Genomic DNA, 22975 nt, shown 5'->3' on the forward strand with positions numbered 1-22975 from the left:
GTGATTCGTATGCCCAGTAAAAGCTTAAGAACCACTGCACCAAAACCGAGTTTATATTACTTACCTTGAGTGTGAAAAGGCTGATTCGGCCAGGCAGTTTATAAAACAGCCCCTCTCCTCCTCTTGAATTGGAATGCAGCATGGCATTGAGACACGCGAGAGGGGATGTCCCACTGTAAAAACACACAAGGATGGGTGAGGGTCATACAAGTCCATATGCCTACTTACTCAAAGATCTAATACTCTCCAACTCATTCCTAAATCAATAAAAAGCAGAGCAAGAACTATAGAAGAAAAGCTCCCATGACAACATTCCACTTTGAAAGTAGCAAAAGAGTAACATGTGAAATTCCCATAAATTACATCCACAGTACTCTGGGACAAGACATGTTTTCTGATAACCCCGAGCCATACCTGGCACTTCTTTAGTGCATTTTGACAATATGAACCAAATTCTCAAGAAATTTAGAAAAACTATACAATTATTTTTCAAGTTCACTCATGCATGTAATGCTTGGAAACCGCCACATAACATTATCAACACAAAGACCACAGAAATCAATGGTGCCGTCCCAAGAACAAGCACAGCTTTTTTGTTCCCAGTTAAATATTTTCTAATCAGCACACAAAAGAACAGTATTCCATTTGCTTTTTCTCTGTTGGGAAGGGGGAAGGATAGGTTTTATTCTACATCTACACAAGAGCAATCGTTTCAATTTGAATATAAAAAAAAAAGTACAACAGATTTAGTACCCAATAACGTTAAACCAAAAAAAAGATGGCATGTTAAGTTATTTCATGGTCCCTGCTACAACACTAGTTCCCAAAATAAATGACAACTCAGTGAATGAGAGGCTAGTTCCTAAATCTTAAAATAGAAAAGCTGTCAAAAACACAGACCCCTGCCGTTACCGGGACCAAGTTTGGCACTAGCACGAGCTTGGCGGTCGCATTCACCTGTGCACCTTCTCTTCCCTCTCCCCAGCATGTTAAAAAAATATACGAATATCTGAAAGTCTCTTAGCACTTTTCAGAACCAGAGGCCCTGATTTATGCAGTGTTAAAAATAATTTCTGAGTTTAAAAAAAGCCATTAAAAAAACCTATTACTTAGACAGCTTTGGAACACACTGGATGCTAAAAACACTTTCATGAAGAACCAATCTCTAAAAGAAATCTTGTGCAGAATCTGGAGTATCAAGTGGGTGTGCTAACATCTCTGCTACAAGGGGAACAGCATGCTGGTAGACTCCTTCTGCAAACAGTGTGGCTCCTACACACTATACCTCTGTCTACAAATTACAGAGCTGCTCACTCATCACGAGCCACCATGACTGCTACAGAATTCCTACAAGAGCAAGAAGCAGAAACAAATTCAAGTTCTTAATTCCATCTGTCCCAAAGGGACTAATTTACCTTCTATAGGCATAGTGGTCCAACAGCAGTGCAGACAGCAGCATGATGGGAAATAGCCCGTAAAAACAAAAATAAAGCACAATTATAACACTACACAGTGCACAGGTACTATTTAAATGAATGTGATCTAGGCAATCCTGAGCTTCCTTCCCCAGAAAATGTCAACTCGAGAATGTATGAACTGACAACAGGAAAGTATGTTTTGACCCTAAAAGGTCAATGCCAAGCAGATAGAGCTTAACCAGCAAAAACATACGCTGTTTGTTCTGTCCCAAGAAAAGACTGTGTTGAGCTCTCCTCTTGCATTTGAAAAAAAAAAAAAAGTTCAGGTGAGGAGAGAAAAGGATTAAGGGCAGTCACTGGTTTGGGGACCTGCAATCCCTTTTTTGTTGCTGACTTGCTGCTTCTCAGGGAAACCTACATCACAGCACAACAAAAATCAAGGTTACCCCAAAATTTACTATATTCATATCATGAATGGCTAGAATCAGTAAGAGAAAAAAAAGCCAGTGGATTTTATGATGAGACCACCCCTCTTTGATTCTACACAAAGGACTTCAGAGATACAGCAGAGAGAAAGGGTAGTTTTAGACTCGATAGAGCCTGTCAGAATCCACCCCACTCTATCACTGAAACTTACAAAACACAGTACAAGAGAAAATGTGCCAACTCCTTAAACAAAAGCAAGCTACAAGTCAAGATTTAAGGGAGATCAAGGATGGGGAAAGCCACTGGACCTCTGATGAAAACAAATTAATGTTCACCCACTCCCACCCTCCACTCAAGAGGACACAATCTGGGAGATACCGTATTTCCCCGAAAATAAGACTGGGTTTTATATTAATTTTTGCTCCAAAAGACGCATTAGGGCATATTTTCGGGGATGTCTTATTTTTTCACGTACAATAATCTACATTTATTCAAATACAGTCATGTCACCTTCTTCTGGAACATCATCATAGCGTACTAAATGTGTCCATTTGGCTGACGATCTTAACTGGGGCTTATTTTCAGGGTAGGTTTTATTTTTGGGGAAACACAGTAGTTCCACACCACTACCAGACATATGAGCAGATATATATGCTTATGTGGACTTACATCACTACAGAACTACAGAAAGACACGTCCTATGAAACCCTCATGTTAAGCAACAAAAGCAATACAAACCTCATTTCCTTCAGTCCTTCCGCTTCTATAACCTGCAGAATCTGTTTCGGTGTCATTGGAGCATCCGAGTAGTTTTCTAGTACCTGAAGAAATATAAATGTTATGATTTCAGTGTGCAATTTCCATTTATATCTATCAACATATAATGGGCTACAGTTCTGTTACGCAGTATCACTGCTGACAATTTAGTTTCTTCCACAGTTAAAATTACTTTAGAAACCAAGTTACACATAGTTGCTGTGACTGCAATTAGCTAAAATATTCTAATTCTCAACTCTAAAAACACATCTTCCTAGCATATAGGTCTGACAATTAAGTTTGCAAACTTGTTGCAACAATGTTGCTAACCTTTTTTGATATCAGAGAGATTATTCATTATGAATTTGTACCAACTGGACAGTTAACCAAGTTTACTATTTGGAAGTGCTGAAAAGGCTGCATGAAAAAGTCAGACGACCTGAACTTTTCACCAATTCATGGCTCTTGCATCACGACAATGCACCAGCTCACACGGCACTGTCTGTGAGGGAGTTTTTGGCCAGTGAACAAATAACTGTATTGGAACACCCTCCCTACTCACCTGATCTGGCCCCCAATGACTTCTTTCTTTACCCAAAGATAAAGGAAATATTGAAGACATTTTGATGACCTTCAGGACATCAAGGGTAATATGACGACAGCCCTGATGGCCATTCCAGAAAAAGAGTTCCAAAATTGCTTTGAAGGGTGGACTAGGCGCTGGCGTTGGTGCATAGCTTCCCAAGGGGAGTACTTTGAAGGTGACCATAGTGATATTCAGCAATGTGGTATATAGCACTTTTTCTAGGATGAGTTCACAAACTTAAGTCCCACCTCGTATACTACAGTATGTGGGACCTTAGCATCCCTGTTTACTGTTTCACTTGACACTGTTTGTATGACTAAACCACAAAATACATAGTGCTACACAGTAATTTATAAGAAATGCATTCAGATTTTCTTTCCCAAGGAAGTTTGATTAGTATCCATATTTTAATTTTTTTATCTTATTTTTTTTTTAGATTTTATTGGGGAAGGGGAACAGGACTTTATTGGGGAACAGTGTGTACTTTCGGGACTTTTTCTAAGTCAAGTTGTCCTTTCAATCTTAGCTGTGGAGGGCACAGCTCAGCTCTAGGTTCAGTTGCAATTGTTAGCTGCAGGGGGTGCAGCCCACTATCCCTTGTGGGAGTGGAACCGGCAACTTTGTGGTTAAGAGGACGCCCTCCAACCAACTGAGCCATCTGTCCACCCAGGAGCTGAGCGGCAGCTCACTGACTTCATTCTAGTTGCAGAGGGCGCAGCTTGCTGGCCCATGTGGTAATCGAACCGGTAGCCCCGTTGCCCAGAGCTCACGCTCTAACCACTGAGCCACCCCGTCCACCCCAGTACCCATATTTTTAAATGATGGTTTCTGCTACTGTTGTAAAATTTTGGTGTTAATTGCCACGGCCCATTTTGCCATTTGGCAACACGATGCTATGACTCTACATGATGGGTGCAAGCAAAACAATGAGAAACAGAATGTCCCATTTATGTCGGCATCATCTGTAACTAAGACATGGCGGTAGTTTCTTGCGAGCAACTGCAGCTCTCTGACTTTAAGAGGTTGAGTTGTTTTAGAAATGTTATCCTTCTCTAGGAGGAAAAAAGACAGGCTGTCAGCACCTTTCTACTGTCTCCACCTGTGCAGGGGCTGCCCCCACTACATCTTAGTCACTTAACAACGGTAACAACTAAGTACTGCTCTGTCACAAGTAAAATGTAAAGCAAGAAGTCTGACAGGACTGCTGCTGACGGTTCTCACTACGGAAGAACATGAGCCCTCAACACAAAAGGAAGTCAAGTTTTGGAGAAATAGGTGCTGAAATAAAACCCCTATTTACTATGAACCCATTCTTAGCTTGTCTCTTTGCAGTTTTTACATTCTCCTTGGATAGCATTAGCATGTCCCAAAGTTTCAAGTACTACCTACATTCTGATTAAATCCCAAATCTCTACCTCTAGCCCTGATTTCTCCCCAAACTTCAGATTCAAATATTCAGCTCTGCACCGGGCCTGCCCCTTGACCATCCACCCTAATTCATCTCCCCTCTTCTTCCAGTATTCCCTACTTTGGTTGGCAGCCTATCTAATCACCTAGTTCAGAAACCCAGGTGTCGTCCTCCACTCTCACCTGCCCTACCTCCTACAACCAGTTTCTTACCTGACCCAACACAGCAGCCTCTTCACTAATATCCGTGCAACCAAGCTCTGCTTTCCTCAAGTCCATTCTTACCCTGCTGTCATCCTTCATTCAACAAATACACGAATACTTTGTGCCAGGAACAATTCTAGGAATTCATCAATAAACAAGACAAATCTCTGCTCTTGCAGAACTTACCTGCTATAGCCTGAGGTCAACCCAACAAAATAAACATGCCCTCATCACTTTCCTGCTTTACAATCCTTCAACAGCAACCTAACCACACACAGCAAAAGCTGAAACTTCCAGACAATCCATTGGCCCACCAGAAAAACACGGGTTTTAGAACCAGACAGACTTGGAGTCAAATTCTGGCCTTCTAAACTTGGGCAAGTAACCTACCCAATCTGAGCCCAGGTTCTCTCACTTGTGAAGGAAGGATATTGATGTCTTCCTCTCAGAGTTGTTTTACAGATTAGAGATAATGTAAGTGTGTCCAGTGCCCAGAACAAAGTAGGTGCTCACTGGCTTGGCACACAAGGCCCTCACAATCTGGTCTCTACCTGACACTGCCAAACTGATACTCCACAAACTTCATGTTCCAATAACTATGCGTAGTTCTACCCAATTCCCCCAATCTCCACCTTACAAATTCCTTCTCTTTCTCTCTTCCCTCTGCTATTTCTTGTCACCAGCTCCTGCTTACATCCTCTGTGATGGGCCTAACTCCTACTCACCCCTCAAGATTCAGTTCGGAAAGCACCTTCCTCCAGGAAGCCACCTCTGATCTCTGCCAGGCAGAAGTGAATTGTCTTTTCAGTGTCCCCATAGTTCCACAACACATATAATTTACCTTCCGAAGCAGAACACTTGAGAGTGAAAAGAGGGACTGTTCATAATTACAATAAGCAGGACAATAAACAGGAACCAAGAAGTCACTCTACCATTTATACATCTATGATGGCACTTACCATGCCGCTAGGAAAATTCTATTCCTGTGTCTGGACCTTCCCCATCCCCAGAAGACCGTAAGTCTCTCAAGGGTAAACCTTATCCACCTTTGTACTCCAAGAACCTAAGTAGGCAGTGTCAACTTCTACAAACCCACAACAAACCCTGGGACAAGCTACTAATGTTCACTGCTACAGATATAATTTCTTTGATACTAATTGTGAGCTGAGCTAGTGAATTTTTGTAGGACTTTTTTTTAAGCACGAGTGAAAAAATTAGTTACCAATTATTTAAACAACAATCAGGAAAACTGAGAATCAGAGGCTGAGAATCTAAGACAGAGGAAACAAAATCTCTAAAGGAAGTTACATTAAAAGATAAAAGTATTTACTTTTCTTAAACCTGTATATGCCTCCAGCTTTTAGTATAAGAACAATTCAGCAGTGTTCTATTCCTAGTCTCTGTGCTTCTAGAGCACACTTTAAAGAAAGGGGGAGAAAAGTATCTCTTCTCCTACTTCAAAGGGGAAAAAATGTTTGATGTAAGAATGGTCAGTCATGAATCAAAGTGAAAGATAAAGCTGTGCAATGAAGAGTTTCTCAAAGCCAGGGAGAATCCATTTAAGGGCATTCAATTTAAAGGGAAATCCCCTTGGCTATTTCTCCCAAATAAGTTATTCTTAACAACCAGGAGTATTTATACCCATCCAAACCCCTGAAGTCTACCTCTTACATCTAGAAAAGACAACCGTACAAAATGTTTGAGAGAATATCTATTTCTTAACATATTTAACATCTGCAAAAATCAATCTCCTGGAGCATACTACACTGCTGAAATTCTCCAGAAGTCTTGTCTCTCCTACCAAAACACTTGAAAGGGTTCCCTGTATCACTCTAGCCACCACTTTGAGCAAGGTCAGAAGCAATATGAAATGCCCGCAAGCAAGTGCATCTGAATGCCACGGTAAAGCACTTCTAATTCCCCTGCCCAAAGAGCAGTTAAATCTAATCTATTGCCCTTCCATGTCAGCTCAGTTGGCATACAAGGCCCTCAAAATCTGGTCTCTGCCTGTCTCTCTACCTGATACTGCCAAACTGATACTCCACAAACTTCATGTTCAAACGCCACTCTGTCCGGTGTAAACTCGCACAAACTCTCCAGCACTCAGTTACAGCAACTTTTTTTAAATGAGAGGATTCTCAAAGCTCCCCCTCACCCAAAGAAAATTCTAAAACAAAAAACAATAAAAGATATGCAAAGCTACAGACCATGTTCCCAGGAGTTGTCTTTCACATTTTTAAGTGCACCACAAAGTAATTTCTATTTGTATGACTATTTTTTAATTAAGAACCATAGAAGAAAAAGAGAAAACTCACATCATCTGGCATGAAGTTGGGCTAATGACAAAACAGAAACAAGCAACCTGGACACTGAAGGTCAGATCACAGTAAACTCAAGAACCTAAAGAGGCTGAACAGAATAGTCGACCCCAAATTCCTCAAGTCTTTCAACTAGTAAGAGCCAACAGAGCTTTGAGACAAATAAGACTTAAAATTCTGTCAGGACATAAATAACAGGATTTAAAGGTACTTTCACCTACCTCTAACAAGTAAAACTCTGGCAAGCAAATTTCTTTTTGGTGCCCAGAGCCATAAACACCTGCATAACAGGAACTCAGAGGAGAATTTCAATGAACACACAAAACTCGACCTCGAGGAAAGAGAGTGCACATCCTTTTGGCTCTCCCTTACTCTCCTTCAAGGCTAAATTTGTTTCTAGGTGAAGCCACATTGAAGAAATCCTGAAATTTCCAAGAGATCCTGAAAGCTAGCCAAAGCTTCCAATTTTGATTGAATCAGAAAAAATACTTAGGAATCTCAAAAATCTTCAAATTTCACATGCCAAACCAAAACAATTTAACTGAAGCACAAAAACTTCAGCGCACAATTGTTATTTCTATTCCTTGGGCAAAAAAAGCCCAGGTAAGACAATCTGGAACACCAGTGAAAACTCTATAGACCAAACAACTTTATAGTTCTTCCAAGTCAGTAACTGAGTTTTAGAGACTCCAAAAAAGAAAAAGATGTATCATAGATTTGTAACAACCCTAAACATATATTCATCTTTTCTTGCACCCCTTTAAGGCAGGAATCTCATTTCCCAATAAAATAAAAGATTAGAAGGTTGAATTCCATTCATCATTAAAAGTGAATTATAGCAATTATATATAAACTACAGGGAGTGAAGAGACAAGTAATGGTCTCTGCACTATAACCCTGCTGTGTGACAGTTCTGAGGAAATGACATCTCTGGGAGAAACACAACCTGTTACTACTGTCATCAGCAAGATTTTATAAGAACACGTCTCAAAGTGTCTTAGTTTTGTGGGTGCAAATCCAAAAGGAACGTATCTCACCTACAAGTCCTCTGACACTCTGAAAACAAAATTCACAACCTCCCTGACCAGGCAGCTTCAAACACTCAAATTACTCTCTCCCTTGCTAAAACCTTAGTGAGCAGTACCTTCAGACACTTGGTATTTGTGCAACACTTCATGTATATATATACATAGGCCAGGACACTAAGGAATAAAGAACACACATACATTCTTTGCAAAGTGTGGTCAGTTCTCTGTAGCGTGCCTATCTCCAGTCTAGTTTATGAAATAAAACACTCCAGTCACTGTTTCTCAAAGTGTGGTCCATGGCACCTGCATTAAAATCAACCTGGGCATCCGGTTAAAATGAGATACTGAGGCGGAACTCCAGAATCTAGCTCAGTAGCTCTTAAGTAGGGCCCCAGAAGCAGCATTCCTAACAACCTCCCCAGGTGTCCCCACTGAACACTAAAGTTTGAGAACCACTGCTCAGGGTCAAGCTAGGAGGAAGCACTTGCTTCCCTCCACACACCTGGTTTATATTGGGAAAGCTCAAAATGCCACTCGTGTCCTTGAAATTGGGGGCGCTTCCCCACCCCTGGAGTCAAACCCATCACCCCACAGCCCACCAGGAAGCGAGGGAGGAGCTTCCGACCCTTCCCGGAAACCTAACTCCCCCCCGAGTGCATAAACCAATCTTCCCCAGACCCCCAGACGCTGCCAAATAGTGGGGGAGGGGAGGCTGGGGCCCCGCCGCCCGGAGTGGGAGGAGCTGGCCTACCAGCTCGCCCCTCCGCAGGAATTTAGTGGGGGTGGCGTGCAGAAAAGGGCGCCACATCCAACCTGGCGGGGGACCTCTCCCCACCCAACGCCTTGGGGGGTTGTCCCGTTCCAGGAGGAAGGGTGGCCCCGCCCCTCCAGCGGTGGGCAGGGCTTCGCCCCTCCCCCTCCCGGTGGGGGATGCGCGGCGATCCCACCCCCACGCCCCCACTGAGCCCCCCTTTGGCGGCCCGCCTCACCAGGCGCGCGGCCTCCGCCCACGTGCGCTCCTTCTTCCTCTTCTGTTTGTCCTTCATCCTCCTCCTCCTCCCCGGCGGCGGCGGCGGCAGCGGTGAATCCACGCGGGACCTCCGGGCGGGGCGGGCTGGGGCGACGACGGTGCGGGGCGGCGGGGGGCGCGTGGCGGCGGCGGCGCGCGAGGACTCGGGTGCGGCCGGGGAGTGGGGGCGGGCGCGCGGGGACCGGCTGGCGCGAGGGCGGTGATGGGGGAGGGGTAGCGGCGGCTCCACGCGCCCGCGCTGCGTCAGTCGCCCACGGCGGCAGCGGCGGCGGCAGCCCCACGATCGCTAAGGAATGCGGCGGCTCCGCATAACCATGGGGTCAGAGGTCACGGCTTCGGCCTTTGCTTTCCCGCTCTGCTGAGGGGCCGAGACAGGACTGGAGGCGGAGCGGGAAGGCGAGACGCGGCTTTCCTTTCGGCGCCCGGGTGTGTGAGTGTCTGCTGTGGGTGTGTGTGAGTGTGTGTGAAGAGTGAGGAGGGGGAGTGTGGGGTTTTTTTTTTGAACAAAAACAAACCGAAAGGACTGCTGGGAATCGTAGTCCCGCCTGCCTCTCTGGCCTCCCCCGCTCCGGAAGAATATGGCTGCGTGAAACGCTTGGACCACACCTCCCGGGGTGCCCCGCGGCCTGTTTTTCCGCCCTCCCCTGCCTCCGTTAGCCTCACGCAGAGCTCGGTAAGGAAGAGGAACTGGCAGTCGTTCGGGGAAGGGACTGGGCGGAGTCTCGCGAGGTGCGGGAACTTGCTGGGGGCCTGAGGCATTCTGGGAGGCGATGCTGGGAAGGGGCGGTGGCTGGGCTCTCCGAGCTACGTTTAATCCCCACCACTCCCCAGCCACGTTTAACCTCTTCGGCGCTTTTTGCTGCTTGATGGGTGAGGGTGGGGATCGAAAATTGATCGTTCCACTCCCAGAGCCCACTTTGTGCCTCTCTCCACCTAAGCCGTTCTCACCGACACTTCTTTTAGGTGACAAGAGGCAGGACTTTCCCTTTTGGTCCTCCCCTGAATGACTCACTGCCGCATAATAATGAGACAACCACTCATACCAGTAAAACGGTTATTCCACAATTGATGGACCTAGACAGTTCCCCATTTCCTCCTGTGCTTTCATGCCCTGTGTGTTTGCAGAAGCAGTATTTGCAGAAGCTGCACTCAGCAGCCTAGAGCGTTCTTACCACTTGGTGAATTTGGTGATATGTTGACGGGTAGTGCAAAGAACTTGGATTTGGAGGCCATACTGAATAGAATGCACCTGAGGCCTTTTTCGAGGCAGTATTCCGGGGAGAACACTGGCGGTGGAGTCAAACAGACCTAGACTGGAATCCTGGCTAAATCACTCCCTGGCTCTCAGCCTAAAACTAGGGGCTCACCTCTCTGAGCCTCAATTTTCTAATCTACAACATGAGTCTTAATACCTCACAGCATTGTTGGGATTAAAATTAACATAAAACACCTGGCAGATTGGAGGAGCGTGTGAAGAGGGACCTTGATATTAGGTCCATATAATTTGACTCCTGGCGTGGAGCAAGTGTTTAATAATTAGTGCAAGCAGAGAGATAATGGGCAATAGTACTTAGCCTCTTCGAGCCTTGGTTGCAGAGCATGAAATGAGGTTCAGAGTACCCAACACATAGGTTTTCTGTTCCTGTGTGTTCCTATCAACAGATATCTGAGTCAACAAGTTGATGGACCCAGACATTTCTTCATTTCCTCCTGTGCTTTCGTGCCCTATGTGTTTGCAGAAGCTGTATTTGCAGAAGCTGCACTCAGCAGCCTATTGAATCAACAGATATCTATTGAATCAATATCCAGAAACATTCCTAGAATCAGTCCTAAACTGGATTAATGGCCAGCTCTTAAAAATTAGGGAGGCTGGGTGATTGGCCACATTTCAAAAGTTTCCCTGGGTGAGGAAACATCCCCTCCATTCCTTGGTGTTAGCACAAGGTCGAGCCGGAGCTGAGAGAACACTGATACTATGCTGTCCAACACCAGTTCAGTGCTCCTGCTTTTAATGCTGGTCACAGACGTCCACGCCCACTAAAACAACTCCTGCTAAGTGAATAGACTCTAAATGGTGAAAGCATGTTTTTAAATCTCTCCCCTTCCAACTTCACCCCAAGAGGGGGGAAAGGAAGAACAACACCCACTATCACCACCACCAAAAACTAGTTTCAACTGATTTTTTGTTTTTAATTTATACCTGACACAATAACCTTTGACAACTCATTTGGCTTGTTTCAGATGTTCTTGAGTAGCTTCACCCCACCCCCCAACTTCCAAAGAGTAACTAGAGAAGAATTGCTCTAAAATTTACATGCTTAGTACAGGCACTGTGGGAGGCAGAATAATGACCCCAACCTACCCAAAACTATGAACTCATCCTTGGAACCTGTGAATACGTTATATTTCCTGGCAAAGGGACTTTGCAGATGGAATTAAGGACCTTAAAATAGGGAGATTATCCGAGATTATCTGGTGGGCCCAAGGTAAGCATATGGACCGTTAAAAGCAGAATACAGAAGAGATGCCTTGGATAAATGAAGCTGGAGAAGAATCAGATTCCAGGCTTGAGAGGAACTCAACCCACTGTTGCTGACTTTGAAGGGAGCCATGAGCCAGGGAATGTAGGGAGCCTCAGAAGCTGAGAACAAGCTCTGCCAACAAGTAACAGGACCTCAATCCTACAACCTCTTGGAACTGAATTTTGACAACATGAATGAACAGGAAGCAGGTTCTCCTCCACCCTCGAGTCTGCAGAAAACAGTCCTGCCAACAACTGGATTTTAGCCTTGTTAGATTCAAAGCAGAGAACCAACTGAGCCACACTGTGGTCAACTTCTGATCCACAGAAAGTGTGAAATACAAATGGATGTTGTTTTAAGCCACTGTATCAGGGTAACATTTATAGTAGCACAAAAAAGCTAATCTAGGCACTGTGAAAAACGCCTTTATTTATCTTGCAGCCAACACTGCCTAGTTCTCACAGTTGGGTCCAGCCATGGGGGAATCCAGATGTGAGTATTTCAAGGCCTCTACCCTTGTAGAATCAAACAGAAACTAACGATAACATCATAGTTAAGAGTAAAAAGAATGAAATGTGTTCAGAGGACTGTAGACGGTATGTGTTGGAAAATTGGCTTTACTCATTAAGCCTTAAGTAGCTGGGATTTTTTTAAAGTCAATGAGTTTCTTCTCTTGTGAGAAGCACCAAAAACCTGCCCTATACATTTTTTGGTGTGTGTGTTTCTGTTTTTAATCCCAGTGCTTTTATTCCAGAGTATCTTTAAAGTCAACACAGGTGTCACAGGGCAGTATAAAACAAACAGGACTGATATTCAACCCTGCCCCATTTGGGGATGAGTCACTTTTCAAACTACAGTTATGAGCAAGGGACACATTCAGGAATCTGAATAATAAATGTTCTTGAGTAGCTTCACCCACCTCTGACCTCCAAGGAGTAACTAGAGAATTGCTCTAAAATTCACATGCTTAGTACAGGCACCACAAGCAGACACCAAGGATTCCCAAAAGGACACATACACTCACCGTCGCCGAACCTCACTAGGAGATAGTGTATTGCCACTGGCTTTGAATCTTCTTGTACTTGTTCTCCAGCTGTGTGGCCTTGGCAGCGTGATGAAACCTCTCATTGACTCAGTGTCATCATTTCGACAACGGGGTGCATAATAACAAACTCAAAGGGTAGAATTGGGGTTAAATAGGATGTTTGGGTTTTTTTTTTAAGATTTTATTGGGGAAGGGAAACAGGACTTTATTGGGGAACAGTGTGTACTTCCCGGACTTTTTCCAAGTCTTTATCCATTCATTCTTAATTGTGGAGGGCGCAGCTCAGCTCCAGGTCCAGTTGCCAGTTGTCAGTTGCAGGGGGCGCAACCCACCTTCCCTTACGGGAGTCGAGGAATCCAATCAGCAACTTTGCGGTTGAGAGCCCGCACTCCAACCAACTGAGCCATCTGGCCACCCGGGAGCTGAGCGGCAGCTCACTGACTTCATTCTAGTTACAGAGGGCGCAGCTCACTGGCCCATGTGGGAATCGAACCAGCAGCTCTGTTGCCCAGAGCTCGCGCTTTAACCAACTGTGTCACCCATCCGCCCTAAATAGGATCTTTGTAAAGCATTTTGCATACAGTTGCCTCAATAAATGCCAGCTCTCTTTGCTTCCAAGAAGATTTAGTGTGCCTCATTTCTCTACTTCAGTGAACCAAGCCCTGAAACAGTTTGCTACTCTGATGAATGTTCTCTCTCAATAACTTCATCCTCATTTTCAAATGAGGTTGAGATTCAGAGAGGTCAAATTACCCTCAAAAAAATTCTTTTTCAGTTCACCCACAAAACAGCATTTAGATTAAGGTGGCAGATGTAATGTTTTTCACTTCTTTACACTTGTCTTTATTTTCCAGATCGTCTAGAATGAGTATGATGAAAAAATTTTAATGCTCAACAGTGTGAGAACATCTTTAATAATAAATTCTTCTTTTCATTTTACTTAAAAAGATTTGTGGGGACACCCCCACACACACACACACAAATGGTTTCAAAGGATGACCTGAGCTAGTTTTTGCCAAAATTGTGGAAAATAACAGTCTCCATCTGATTCTTTAAGGTTTCCAGGTGGAGATTTCAGAACCTTACTAAGGAGCTTATCCCAATGTTTAATCTCTCAATGCCAGAAATAGAGGTGTACTCCTATCTACCATAAATCTAACTGGCCTCAGATTAAGCCATTTCCTCCATCCTTTCTCTGTGAAGATGGAAAAGAAACTAAAGTGCATTTTAACAAAATTCTTAAAGTGGTGGTGCTAATGTGATGAGATGGGTAGATGGGTTATTTCTTCATTTTCAATGTTTTATGAAACTAGAAACTTACACCCCCCCCCCAATTGGCTTTTCTTCCTCCTCTTCTTTTAATGATTGCTAATGTCTGAATGTGAAGTTGAGGGCTTTCACAGGCCTTCATTTTTTAATATCCCAACCACCGTGTGAGGGGAGTGAGAAAACTGACAGGACCCGTAAAGTGAAGGAACTTGCCCAAGATCACACGATTAGTGGTTGCTGGCATCAAGATTTAAACCCCAAACTCATTCCAAATTCTACAGCACTGTGGGAGCCAGCCTCCAAAATGGGCCCAGTCATTCACATCCTTCCTAGTCCCCTCCCACTTTAAAAGGTATTCAACTGTGGAAATGACCATGTGTGGCTTCTGGGGCTAAGTCATAAAAGATATTGCTGCTTCTGCCTTGTTCTGCGGATCACGTGCTCTGGGGGAAGCCAGTCACCATGCCACGAGGACACTCAAGCAGTCCCGTGGAGAGGTCCACATGGCAGTGGCCCCAAACAAGCTTTCAAATGACTTCAGCCCCTGCCGACATCTTGACTGCAATCTCATGAAAGACCCGGAACCAGAATCACCAAAATACGGTGATCCTGGATGCCTGACCCACAGAAACGGTGTGAGATGCTGTTTATTGTTTTAAGTCACTAAGTTTTGAGGTAATTTGTTACACAGCAAATGGATACCTAAGAAAGAGGTAGTGCCTCCCTTCTGGATGGTGCATTTTGTGAGATCTGCTAAAAAAAACGAGACCCTCTTTCCAGAAAAACTTTACTTATACCTATTTATACAAAATTCTTTGTAATGTTTCAGGGTGTGCCCAGGCCCTCCGAAACTAATTTGTAGGAAGAGTAGTAACTACAGTAGTATTCCCCTTTTTCTTGGAGGATCAGAGACATAAAACCACTTGTCCCAGCTCATAGAACTGACAATATATGCCAGAGCCAGGATTCAAACCCAGTAACCTAACTTTGCACATGCCTCACTCTTTGCAACCTTGCTGTTCTGCCTCCTTGGAGCCCTGGGTTCCAAACCACCATTCTAAGTTAAAAAATCTGCACTCCTCCATCTTCCTTCTGCACCCTGCCCCTTTAATAACATAAGTTGCATTTCTCTGACCCCATTTTAACTGCAATTCCTAAGTGATCAATTGTGTGTTAAGTCCCACCTAAGAGACAAAGACAAGGTCACTGACGCTGATGGCTCTCTGGCCTAATGGGATCAGAGACATGCAAACAAGTTCTGTACATTATTAAGATCTATGATTGATTTGGGACAAGGAAACAGTAATAAATGGGGAGGGCAGACTTTACAGAAGTGGTGATACTTTAGCTGGGCCTTGAAGGCCCAGAGGAAAGAGGAGTGGCTAAGGGGAATTCCCGGTGGAAGTGACAGTGAGTATGAGGGGGGAGGAGGTGGGACCGGGGGTGGAGGGGTGGGAGCCTCCATATGTGTGTGAAAGTGCAAGTGTGTTCAGTTGGGGAGGGGCCAGCATCCAGTGGGGCAGGAACAAGAGACAAGGTCAGAAAGGTGGACTGGGGGCTGGGGCGGGGGGCAGGGAGGGAGGGACAGGAGGCAGATCTCGTACTAAGGAGGTTTGATTGCCTCCGGTAACAACCAGGACTCCACAGAGCTCTGATTTGAGCTCAGACACTGGCTCTTATCCAACCTTGCAGCCCCAGGCCCAGCAGCATGGGACCTGACACAGAGCATGTGCTCTTCATGTGCTGACTAGTCTGCAGTAGAGGAGAAGCAGCCAGGGATGCAGAGTTATCCTCAATGCCTCCTTGAGTATTTCCCCAGCAAGGCTTTTCCCCTGCGACCTATCTTCATTAAGTCATTTACACTCCCATAGCACCCAATGCTTCCTTCAAAATGTAATGAGGAAAAATATAATTCACTCTTGGCGGTGATGATGACTTACTTCTTCAATGTCTGCTCCCAAATTAGACTGTCGGCCAGATGAGGTCAGGAACTGCAGGCCTATTTATTATCCTGCCCGCTGTCCTTGAGGAGAGCCTTCTCTATCCCAGAAAACAGTAATACAGCATCAGGTACCTATTTTCATGGGCATTGATAAACTCCTACTGGGATGCAAGCCCTGTGCTGAGCCCTGGGGACTAACAGCCCAATTAGATAGTTTCTGCATTACACACACGGATTTCAAGTGCTGGTAAGCCATTGTGGGAGGTGCCCGAATGACAGAAGTCTGGGGTGCTCTTGGAGCTGACAGAAGGGGATGTCTCAAAGCCGACACAAGGAGGGGAGAAATTCTTTCCCAACTCAATAATTATAGCCACTTTGGTTGTAAAATAAACATTAAAAAATTAGTAACTAGATATAGAGAATAGATTGGTGGTTGCCAGAGGCAGGGGATGGAGGGGTGCGCAAAATGGGTAAAGGTGGTTAAAAGGTACAAATTTCCAGTTATAAAATAAGTCCTGGCGATGTAATGTCCAGCATGGTGAGTCTAGTTAATAATACTGTATTGCATATTTGAAAGTTGCTAAGACAATGGATCTTAAAAGTTCTCATCGCAAGAAAAAAATTCTGTGTGGTGTTAATTAGACTTATTGTGTGTGCTGGTCATTTTGCAATATATACAAATACAGAATCATGTTGTACACCTGAAACTAATATATGTCAAATATAGTTTAAAAAGTGAATAAGTTTCTTATGTACTATTAGTAATCCCATTTGAAAATAATAGGGGATAAAGGATCCCATTCACAAGAATAATAATAATAACAACAACAACAACAACAACAAATTTATACTATCTGGAAATAAAGTTAAAACGTGCACATCTTATATTAAGAAAACTATAAACTCTACCAACAAGCATGAAGTCTTAGACCAATAAATATCATAGCTTGTCTTAGACTGGAAGATCCAGTAGCAGGTGGATATTAATTATCCCCAAATCAGTCTATCAAGTAAATGTCATCCCAATCAAGATCCAAGGAGGTTGAGATTTTATTGTCAAAATGATCCTAAAATTCAACTGGAAAAACAGATCATTTTTATAACAAAATAACTTAACATTTACTGACCACTTACCATGTGCCAGACCTTGTCCCAAGGCCTTGCTATGCATCATTTCATCCCATCTTCACAAAAACACCATAAGGTAGATAACTGTTATTATTAACATTATGCAAACAAGGAAGCAGAGATTCAGAGAGAAAAAAATAACTTGCCCAAGATTACACAGCTAGCGAGTGGCTGACCTGGGATTAAAGCTCAAACTGGCTGAATGAACCCAAGCTCTGTGAAGTTATTCACTCCTCCTGACTGCAGAGAAAAGTTTGAAGATTAACGAGTTGGGACTCGTTCTGCTATTAGGTTGGTGCAAAAGTAATTGCGGTTTAAAAGGTTAAAAATGAGTGCAAAAACCGCAATTACTTTTGCACCAACCTAATAGATATTAAAATGCATTAGGTAGCTACACCAACTAAAATGATGCTATTTTGACAAAGGAACAGACATGTTAAACTGAACAGAGTACAAAAATAGAGCCAAGCACATAAGGAATTGTAGTGCATGGTGAAGGTACCATTTCAAATTGGTAGAGAAAAGATGGAAGTCAGTAAACAGAATGGGACCACTGGGTAGCTAGACCACTAGGAGAAAAATTAAGTTGGAGCTCCACCTCCCTCCTTAAATCTAAAGACCACCTAGATCAAAGATTTACATTTGATAAAAGAAAGTATTGGAAGGGAAAAAAAAATTTAAAAAAAAAAAAAATATATATATATATATACACTTATAATCCTAGAACTGGAAAGTCTTTCTAAGCATGTTGTAGCAGTTGAAGAAAAAAAATCCATTCAAGTAAAATCAATAGATCTGACTACATAAAATAAACAATTAGTATGTGGCAACAACAGGCGCACAAGGTTAAAAACAAACAATGAAGTGGCAGAAATATTTGTCACCTATACAAAGAAGAATTCAGATTCCTAATCAACAGAGTTCTTAAACGTCAATGGGAAACTCCTCATTACAAAAATGAACAAATAATATGCCTGAACAGGCAATTAGCAAAAGAAAAAACACAAACGGAAATAAATACTTGAAAAGATTTTTGACCTCATGGGTCATCCTAGAACTATAGATAAAAGCAAAACCGAGATGCCGTTTGTCGATAGATCAGGCTGGCAAAGTTTAAAAAGATTGGCAGAACCCCATGTTCACAGGAATATAGACAAACAGGTACAACCTACACACTGTTGGTGGGAGTAAAACTTTTGAGAGACAGTTTAGTAATATGTAACAAAATTATCGTGGAAAAAACCTTTAGTAATTCATTTACAGTGATTTATTCCAGGGAGGAAATGAAACAAATGAGTGATGATCTATGTACAGGTTGCATTGTATAAAATAGTAAAAATCTGGAAATGACTTCAATGGCCATCCGTAATGCTAAATTCTGGTATTCCATACAAAAGATTGCTAGGAAGCCATTAAAAATAATAATATAAGTCTATATTTATTAACTAGACTTATGCTCACAACATACTGTTGAGTGAAAACAGGACAGATGTGTACTATGAACCCATGTATATTATGAAGGTCAAACTAAAAAGTTTGCATCAAGAGATATCAAAAAGATTGGTCATCAGCTATGGGTAATGAAATTTCCAGTGGTTTTAATTACTTCTTTCAATGTTTCCATATTGTTTGAATGTTTTACCATCACACTATATAATTTTTATAATCAGAATATTCAGTAAAGCTAACTGTCCTTTGATTTAAAAGTAGTACTTCACTGAACACGTATTATATAGCCTAGAAACTTTATTATCACATTTATTCCCAACCTCAGCCCCACAAGGAAGGTATTTTTCATTCTTTCGTTTTACAGGAACGGAGGCAATCCAAGGCTCAGAAAGGTTAAGCAGCTTGCACTCGATATATCAGGATTCGAACACAGGTCTGGCTGACACAAAGATCTCTTTCCATAATGCTGCACTGTTACTAATAATTAATATTGCTATTAATATTTAACATATACCTTCTATTGAGTGCCTATTAAGTGCCAGGCACTTGATGGGTGTTTTCTTTAACCCCTTCCGCACTCTGAAAGCATCAGGGTCAGTATTAACTCTCCCACCAAAATCTAACAGCTTGCTGGAGGTAATAAAAACTAACCTAGGGGGGCCGGCCCGGTGGCTCAGGCGGTTAGAGCTCCGTGCTCCTAACTCCGAAGGCTGCCGGTTCGATTCCCACATGGGCCAGTGGGCTCTCAACCACAAGGTTGCCAGTTCAATTCCTCGAGTCCCGCAAGGGATGGTGGGCTCTGCCCCCTGCAACTAAAATTGAACATGGCACCTTGAGCTGAGCTGCCGCTGAGCTCCCGGATGGCTCAGTTGGTTGGAGCGCGTCCTCTCAACCACAAGGTTGCCGGTTCGACTCCCGCAAGGGATGGTGGGCTGTGCCCCCTGCAACTAGCAACGGCAACTGGACCTGGAGCTGAGCTGCGCCCTCCACAACTAAGACTGAAAGAACAACAACTTGAAGCCGAACAGAACCCTCCACAACTAAGATTGAAAGGACAACAATTTGACCATTGTTCCCCAATAAAGTCCTGTTCCCCTTCCCCAATAAAATCTTTAAAAAAAAAAAAAAAAAAAAAAAAAAAGAGATACTAGTCTCTTTAAAAAAAAAAAAAAAACTAACCTAGGTTCATCCAGCACTAAAAGTCCCTCCTCCATTCTACCACATTTCCTGCTGATCTAGTGGCATACTGTCTTCACCTTGAGACATTATTTGCCCTGAAGTCTTTGCTCCTCTACAAGTTCTTACATCTCCATCTTGTAGCTCTCTGATTTGATTGTAGTGCTTAAATATAGACTACGCATTTGACCATAATGCAAATGTTTGCTTTAACCATGCAGTATTTAAACAAGAATGTTGTGAAGTCGTAAGTTTTCCTGCTAACTTTATCACCCACGTCAAAATCCCCCAGGGTCTTCCCTGGCAGAATAAAACCAACGTGCCAGGTTCCTTCACATCGGCCTGGCCTGGAGGTTCCCGGAGTGCCCAGGGCTCCCTCCATTCACGCTCCTAACCACACCCCTCCTGGGTTTTTTAGCTTAATAGCCGCAGTATCCAGCAGAACGCCTGGCCCAAAGTGACCTTCAGTAAATGCCAGCTGAAGAAAGCTCTATACCGTAAGATACACAGATTTCCACCAGGCAACGCGAAAGGGGCCTTGGAGGCTGAGTGAAATGTAATTGAGCAGGAATGAGGTAAAGCTTAAATGAAGGCAACATGTTTGCACCATCAGTGACCTAGACACCTATCAGTACTTCTGTGCTGTGTTGTCCAGCGTAACAAAGTGCTTTCACATAATAATCATCACAGCTACCATTTGTGGAGTGCTCACCACATGCTAGACACCAAGTGCTTTACACATATTCTCTCTTATTTATGTATTTTTTATTTATTATGATCCTTATGATTATTATTTACTTTCTGTGTCTCTACCAGTTCCACCTAAGCTCTAGGAGGGCAAGGCTTGTTTTCCTGTTGTGTTCAAAACTGCCTGACAACAGGTGCTCAATAGGTCACCGAGTCCGCCACAGAGCCCCATGAAATAAGGCTGACTTTTACTCCCACTTTACAGGTGAGCAACTTGAGGCTTAGAGGGAACAAGTGACTTTTGCAAAGGCATAGATCCAACAAGAGGACAACAGTAAAAATAAATGTGTGGTCTCTTTCTCGATTACCCCTGCAACCACCTGGATTCAGAAACGTCCATTCCTGGCCTTGAAGCTGGGAGCCACCACCTGCCTACGGGACTCCTTAACTGACTAATAATTCTAACGGCCCTGAAACAATTACCACTCACTGAGCACTTGCTACATACCAGGCACTGTTCCCAGCACTCCACTAGCTTGGAGTCACAGCAACGTCAGAAGTACTTGCTATGGTCCCTTTTTGACTGTTAAGGATGAAGCCCCATGGAGGTTAAGAAACTTTGCCATAATCACAAAGCTAGGAAATGGCGAGTTCAAAATTCACACCCAGCAGCCTGGGTTCAGTGCCCACGCTCATCACCACTGCCCATGCTGCCTCAGTAACAGGGAGGAAGGGCTGGCATTTCCGGAGCACTTACTATGGCCAAGGCCAGTCGGCGTGGCCCATTACGCATGCTCTCATGTGATCATGTTCTCTTTTAAACCTCACCTTCACCTTGTGAAGCGACAGATGAGGCAACTGGGATTTTGAGACCCTAAAAGGGCCAAATGTAGACACAGAAGACACAGAAAGAAGATTAGTGGTTGCCTAGGGCTGTGCAGTTAGGAGGAAAGTGGGAGTGGCTGTTAATGGGTACTTTTTGGGGTGATGAAAATGTTTTCAGATTGATGGTGGTCATGGTTGCACAACTCTGTGAATGTACTAAAAACCAATAAATATACACTTTGAATGGGTGAATTATACGGTAGATGAATTATATATTAATAAAACCTTTTCTTTTAAAAAGGGGAGGGCACATGAAAGGAAGCAGCAGAGGTGACATTTCCATAGGCTTCAGATCAAAAATCTTGGGGCGCGTTGTCTCTTCTTTTTCTCTCACCAACAATCCAATTATGAGCAATACACATTTCCTAAGGCACGTTACCACTTCTCTCTTGTCCCACTGCCGGGTCCAGCTCACCACCTCTCTAAACTACCGCAACCCTTCTAAGCAGTGTCTTTGCCTGCTCCCTCTGCTCTGTTCTACACAAAGCTGCCAGAGGGGTCCTTTTAAAACATTCCTGTCAGATTTCCCTCTTTTGCTTAAAAGCCTCCAAAAGTCTAAAAATACAATTCACTGATACTTCAGAGTTGGCCCCTGGCCACGTTTCCAACCTTATTGCCCACTAGCCACACTGGCCTCCGTGCCTCCCCCAACATACCTCCAGGTCTCTGCACTGTAGGTCCTTTGCCCCGGAATCCTCTTCCTCCACGTCCCAGATACCCACGTGTTTGCTTTCTCATTTCACTCAGGGCCCTGCTCAAACGTAACAACATGTCATCATTATGGAGCTTTCCCTGCCCTCCCATTCGAATGCAGTCACCACCTCCCCAGCGCTTCGCTCTCTAACCCGACTTGCCTGGTTTCCCTTCAGACACAGCACATACTTCTCTGTTTACCATCTGTCTCCACCACTAGAATGTGCACAGGGGCTTCATTCAATCCCAAGGACTAGAACAATGCCCAGAACATTCTAGATACTACTCAAAAAAAGATAGAATAAATGAATCTGTTGCCAAAGCCCTGGCTCCTCTTGCTGCCCCTGGGAAAATCTAGCAAAGAAACTGATCACTGAATTCAACACACACCTTACTGAAATCTGTGACCCTCCCCCCTGCACCCTGTCAGCGCCATATCTGTGCCACTGATCACCTTTCATTGTACTTATTTATGGATGGCGGTAATTCCCTACCAGCCTGGGAGCTCTGAAAGGGCAGCGTCCTGAGCTGCAGCCCACAACACCTAGCACAGAGTCTTGAACAGCGTACGCAAACCTTCTATTGACTGGACGAGGAAGACAAATTTCAAAACCAATCACAGTTTAATTTCTCTGTTACCCAACGTGGCAATGGGACCACCTTGCAGACCACTGCCCTGAAGAATCCGTTGGCCCCATTCCTAGGGAACCAGGATCTTGAAGTCGAGTACAAGGGCTCCGTGGAATTCTTTAGGTAGTGGAATCTTTAGGTAGTGCCTGGGGAAAGCTCCTTGCAGAACACAATTTGCCAACTAAGCCCAGAAAACCTGTGTGAACAGCAGGCAAACTTAAAGCTGCACTTAGTGAAATTGCTTTCTGTTATCTCAAAGAGAAATAATAGCATGTGAGGCTGGCTCAAGGAGAAACTGCTTGAGTGTAAATAGGATCGTGCTTCACTCCCACAAATAAAAAAAGCCTTCAAGGGCTCTCCCTCTATCTACAGGATG

At 43.7% G+C, this 22975-nt stretch overlaps 1 protein-coding gene across 2 annotated transcripts in view; it reads right to left on the reverse strand.

Annotated features, from left to right (window-relative positions):
* ASXL1 (ASXL transcriptional regulator 1) overlaps positions 1-10356 on the reverse strand; it is a 64560-nt gene extending 54204 nt beyond the window's left edge. Inside the window, exons 1-3 of one of the 2 annotated variants that reach the window (XM_074318243.2) lie at positions 9133-10356; positions 2583-2665; positions 65-173 (exon numbers count right to left, since the gene is read on the reverse strand). In XM_074318243.2, the coding sequence (XP_074174344.2) occupies positions 65-173; positions 2583-2665; positions 9133-9189 (249 nt within the window). In that variant the 5' untranslated portion in view covers positions 9190-10356. The remainder of the gene's footprint in view (positions 1-64; positions 174-2582; positions 2666-9132) is intronic. The other variant, XM_074318244.2, reaches the window with a different exon arrangement.
* Between the last annotated feature and the right edge of the window lie 12619 nt (positions 10357-22975).

The sequence above is a fragment of the Rhinolophus sinicus genome, chromosome 13 (assembly GCF_057876585.1).
Source record: "Rhinolophus sinicus isolate RSI-liver-muscle chromosome 13, RSI-T2T, whole genome shotgun sequence".
Taxonomy (NCBI): Eukaryota; Metazoa; Chordata; class Mammalia; order Chiroptera; family Rhinolophidae; genus Rhinolophus; species Rhinolophus sinicus.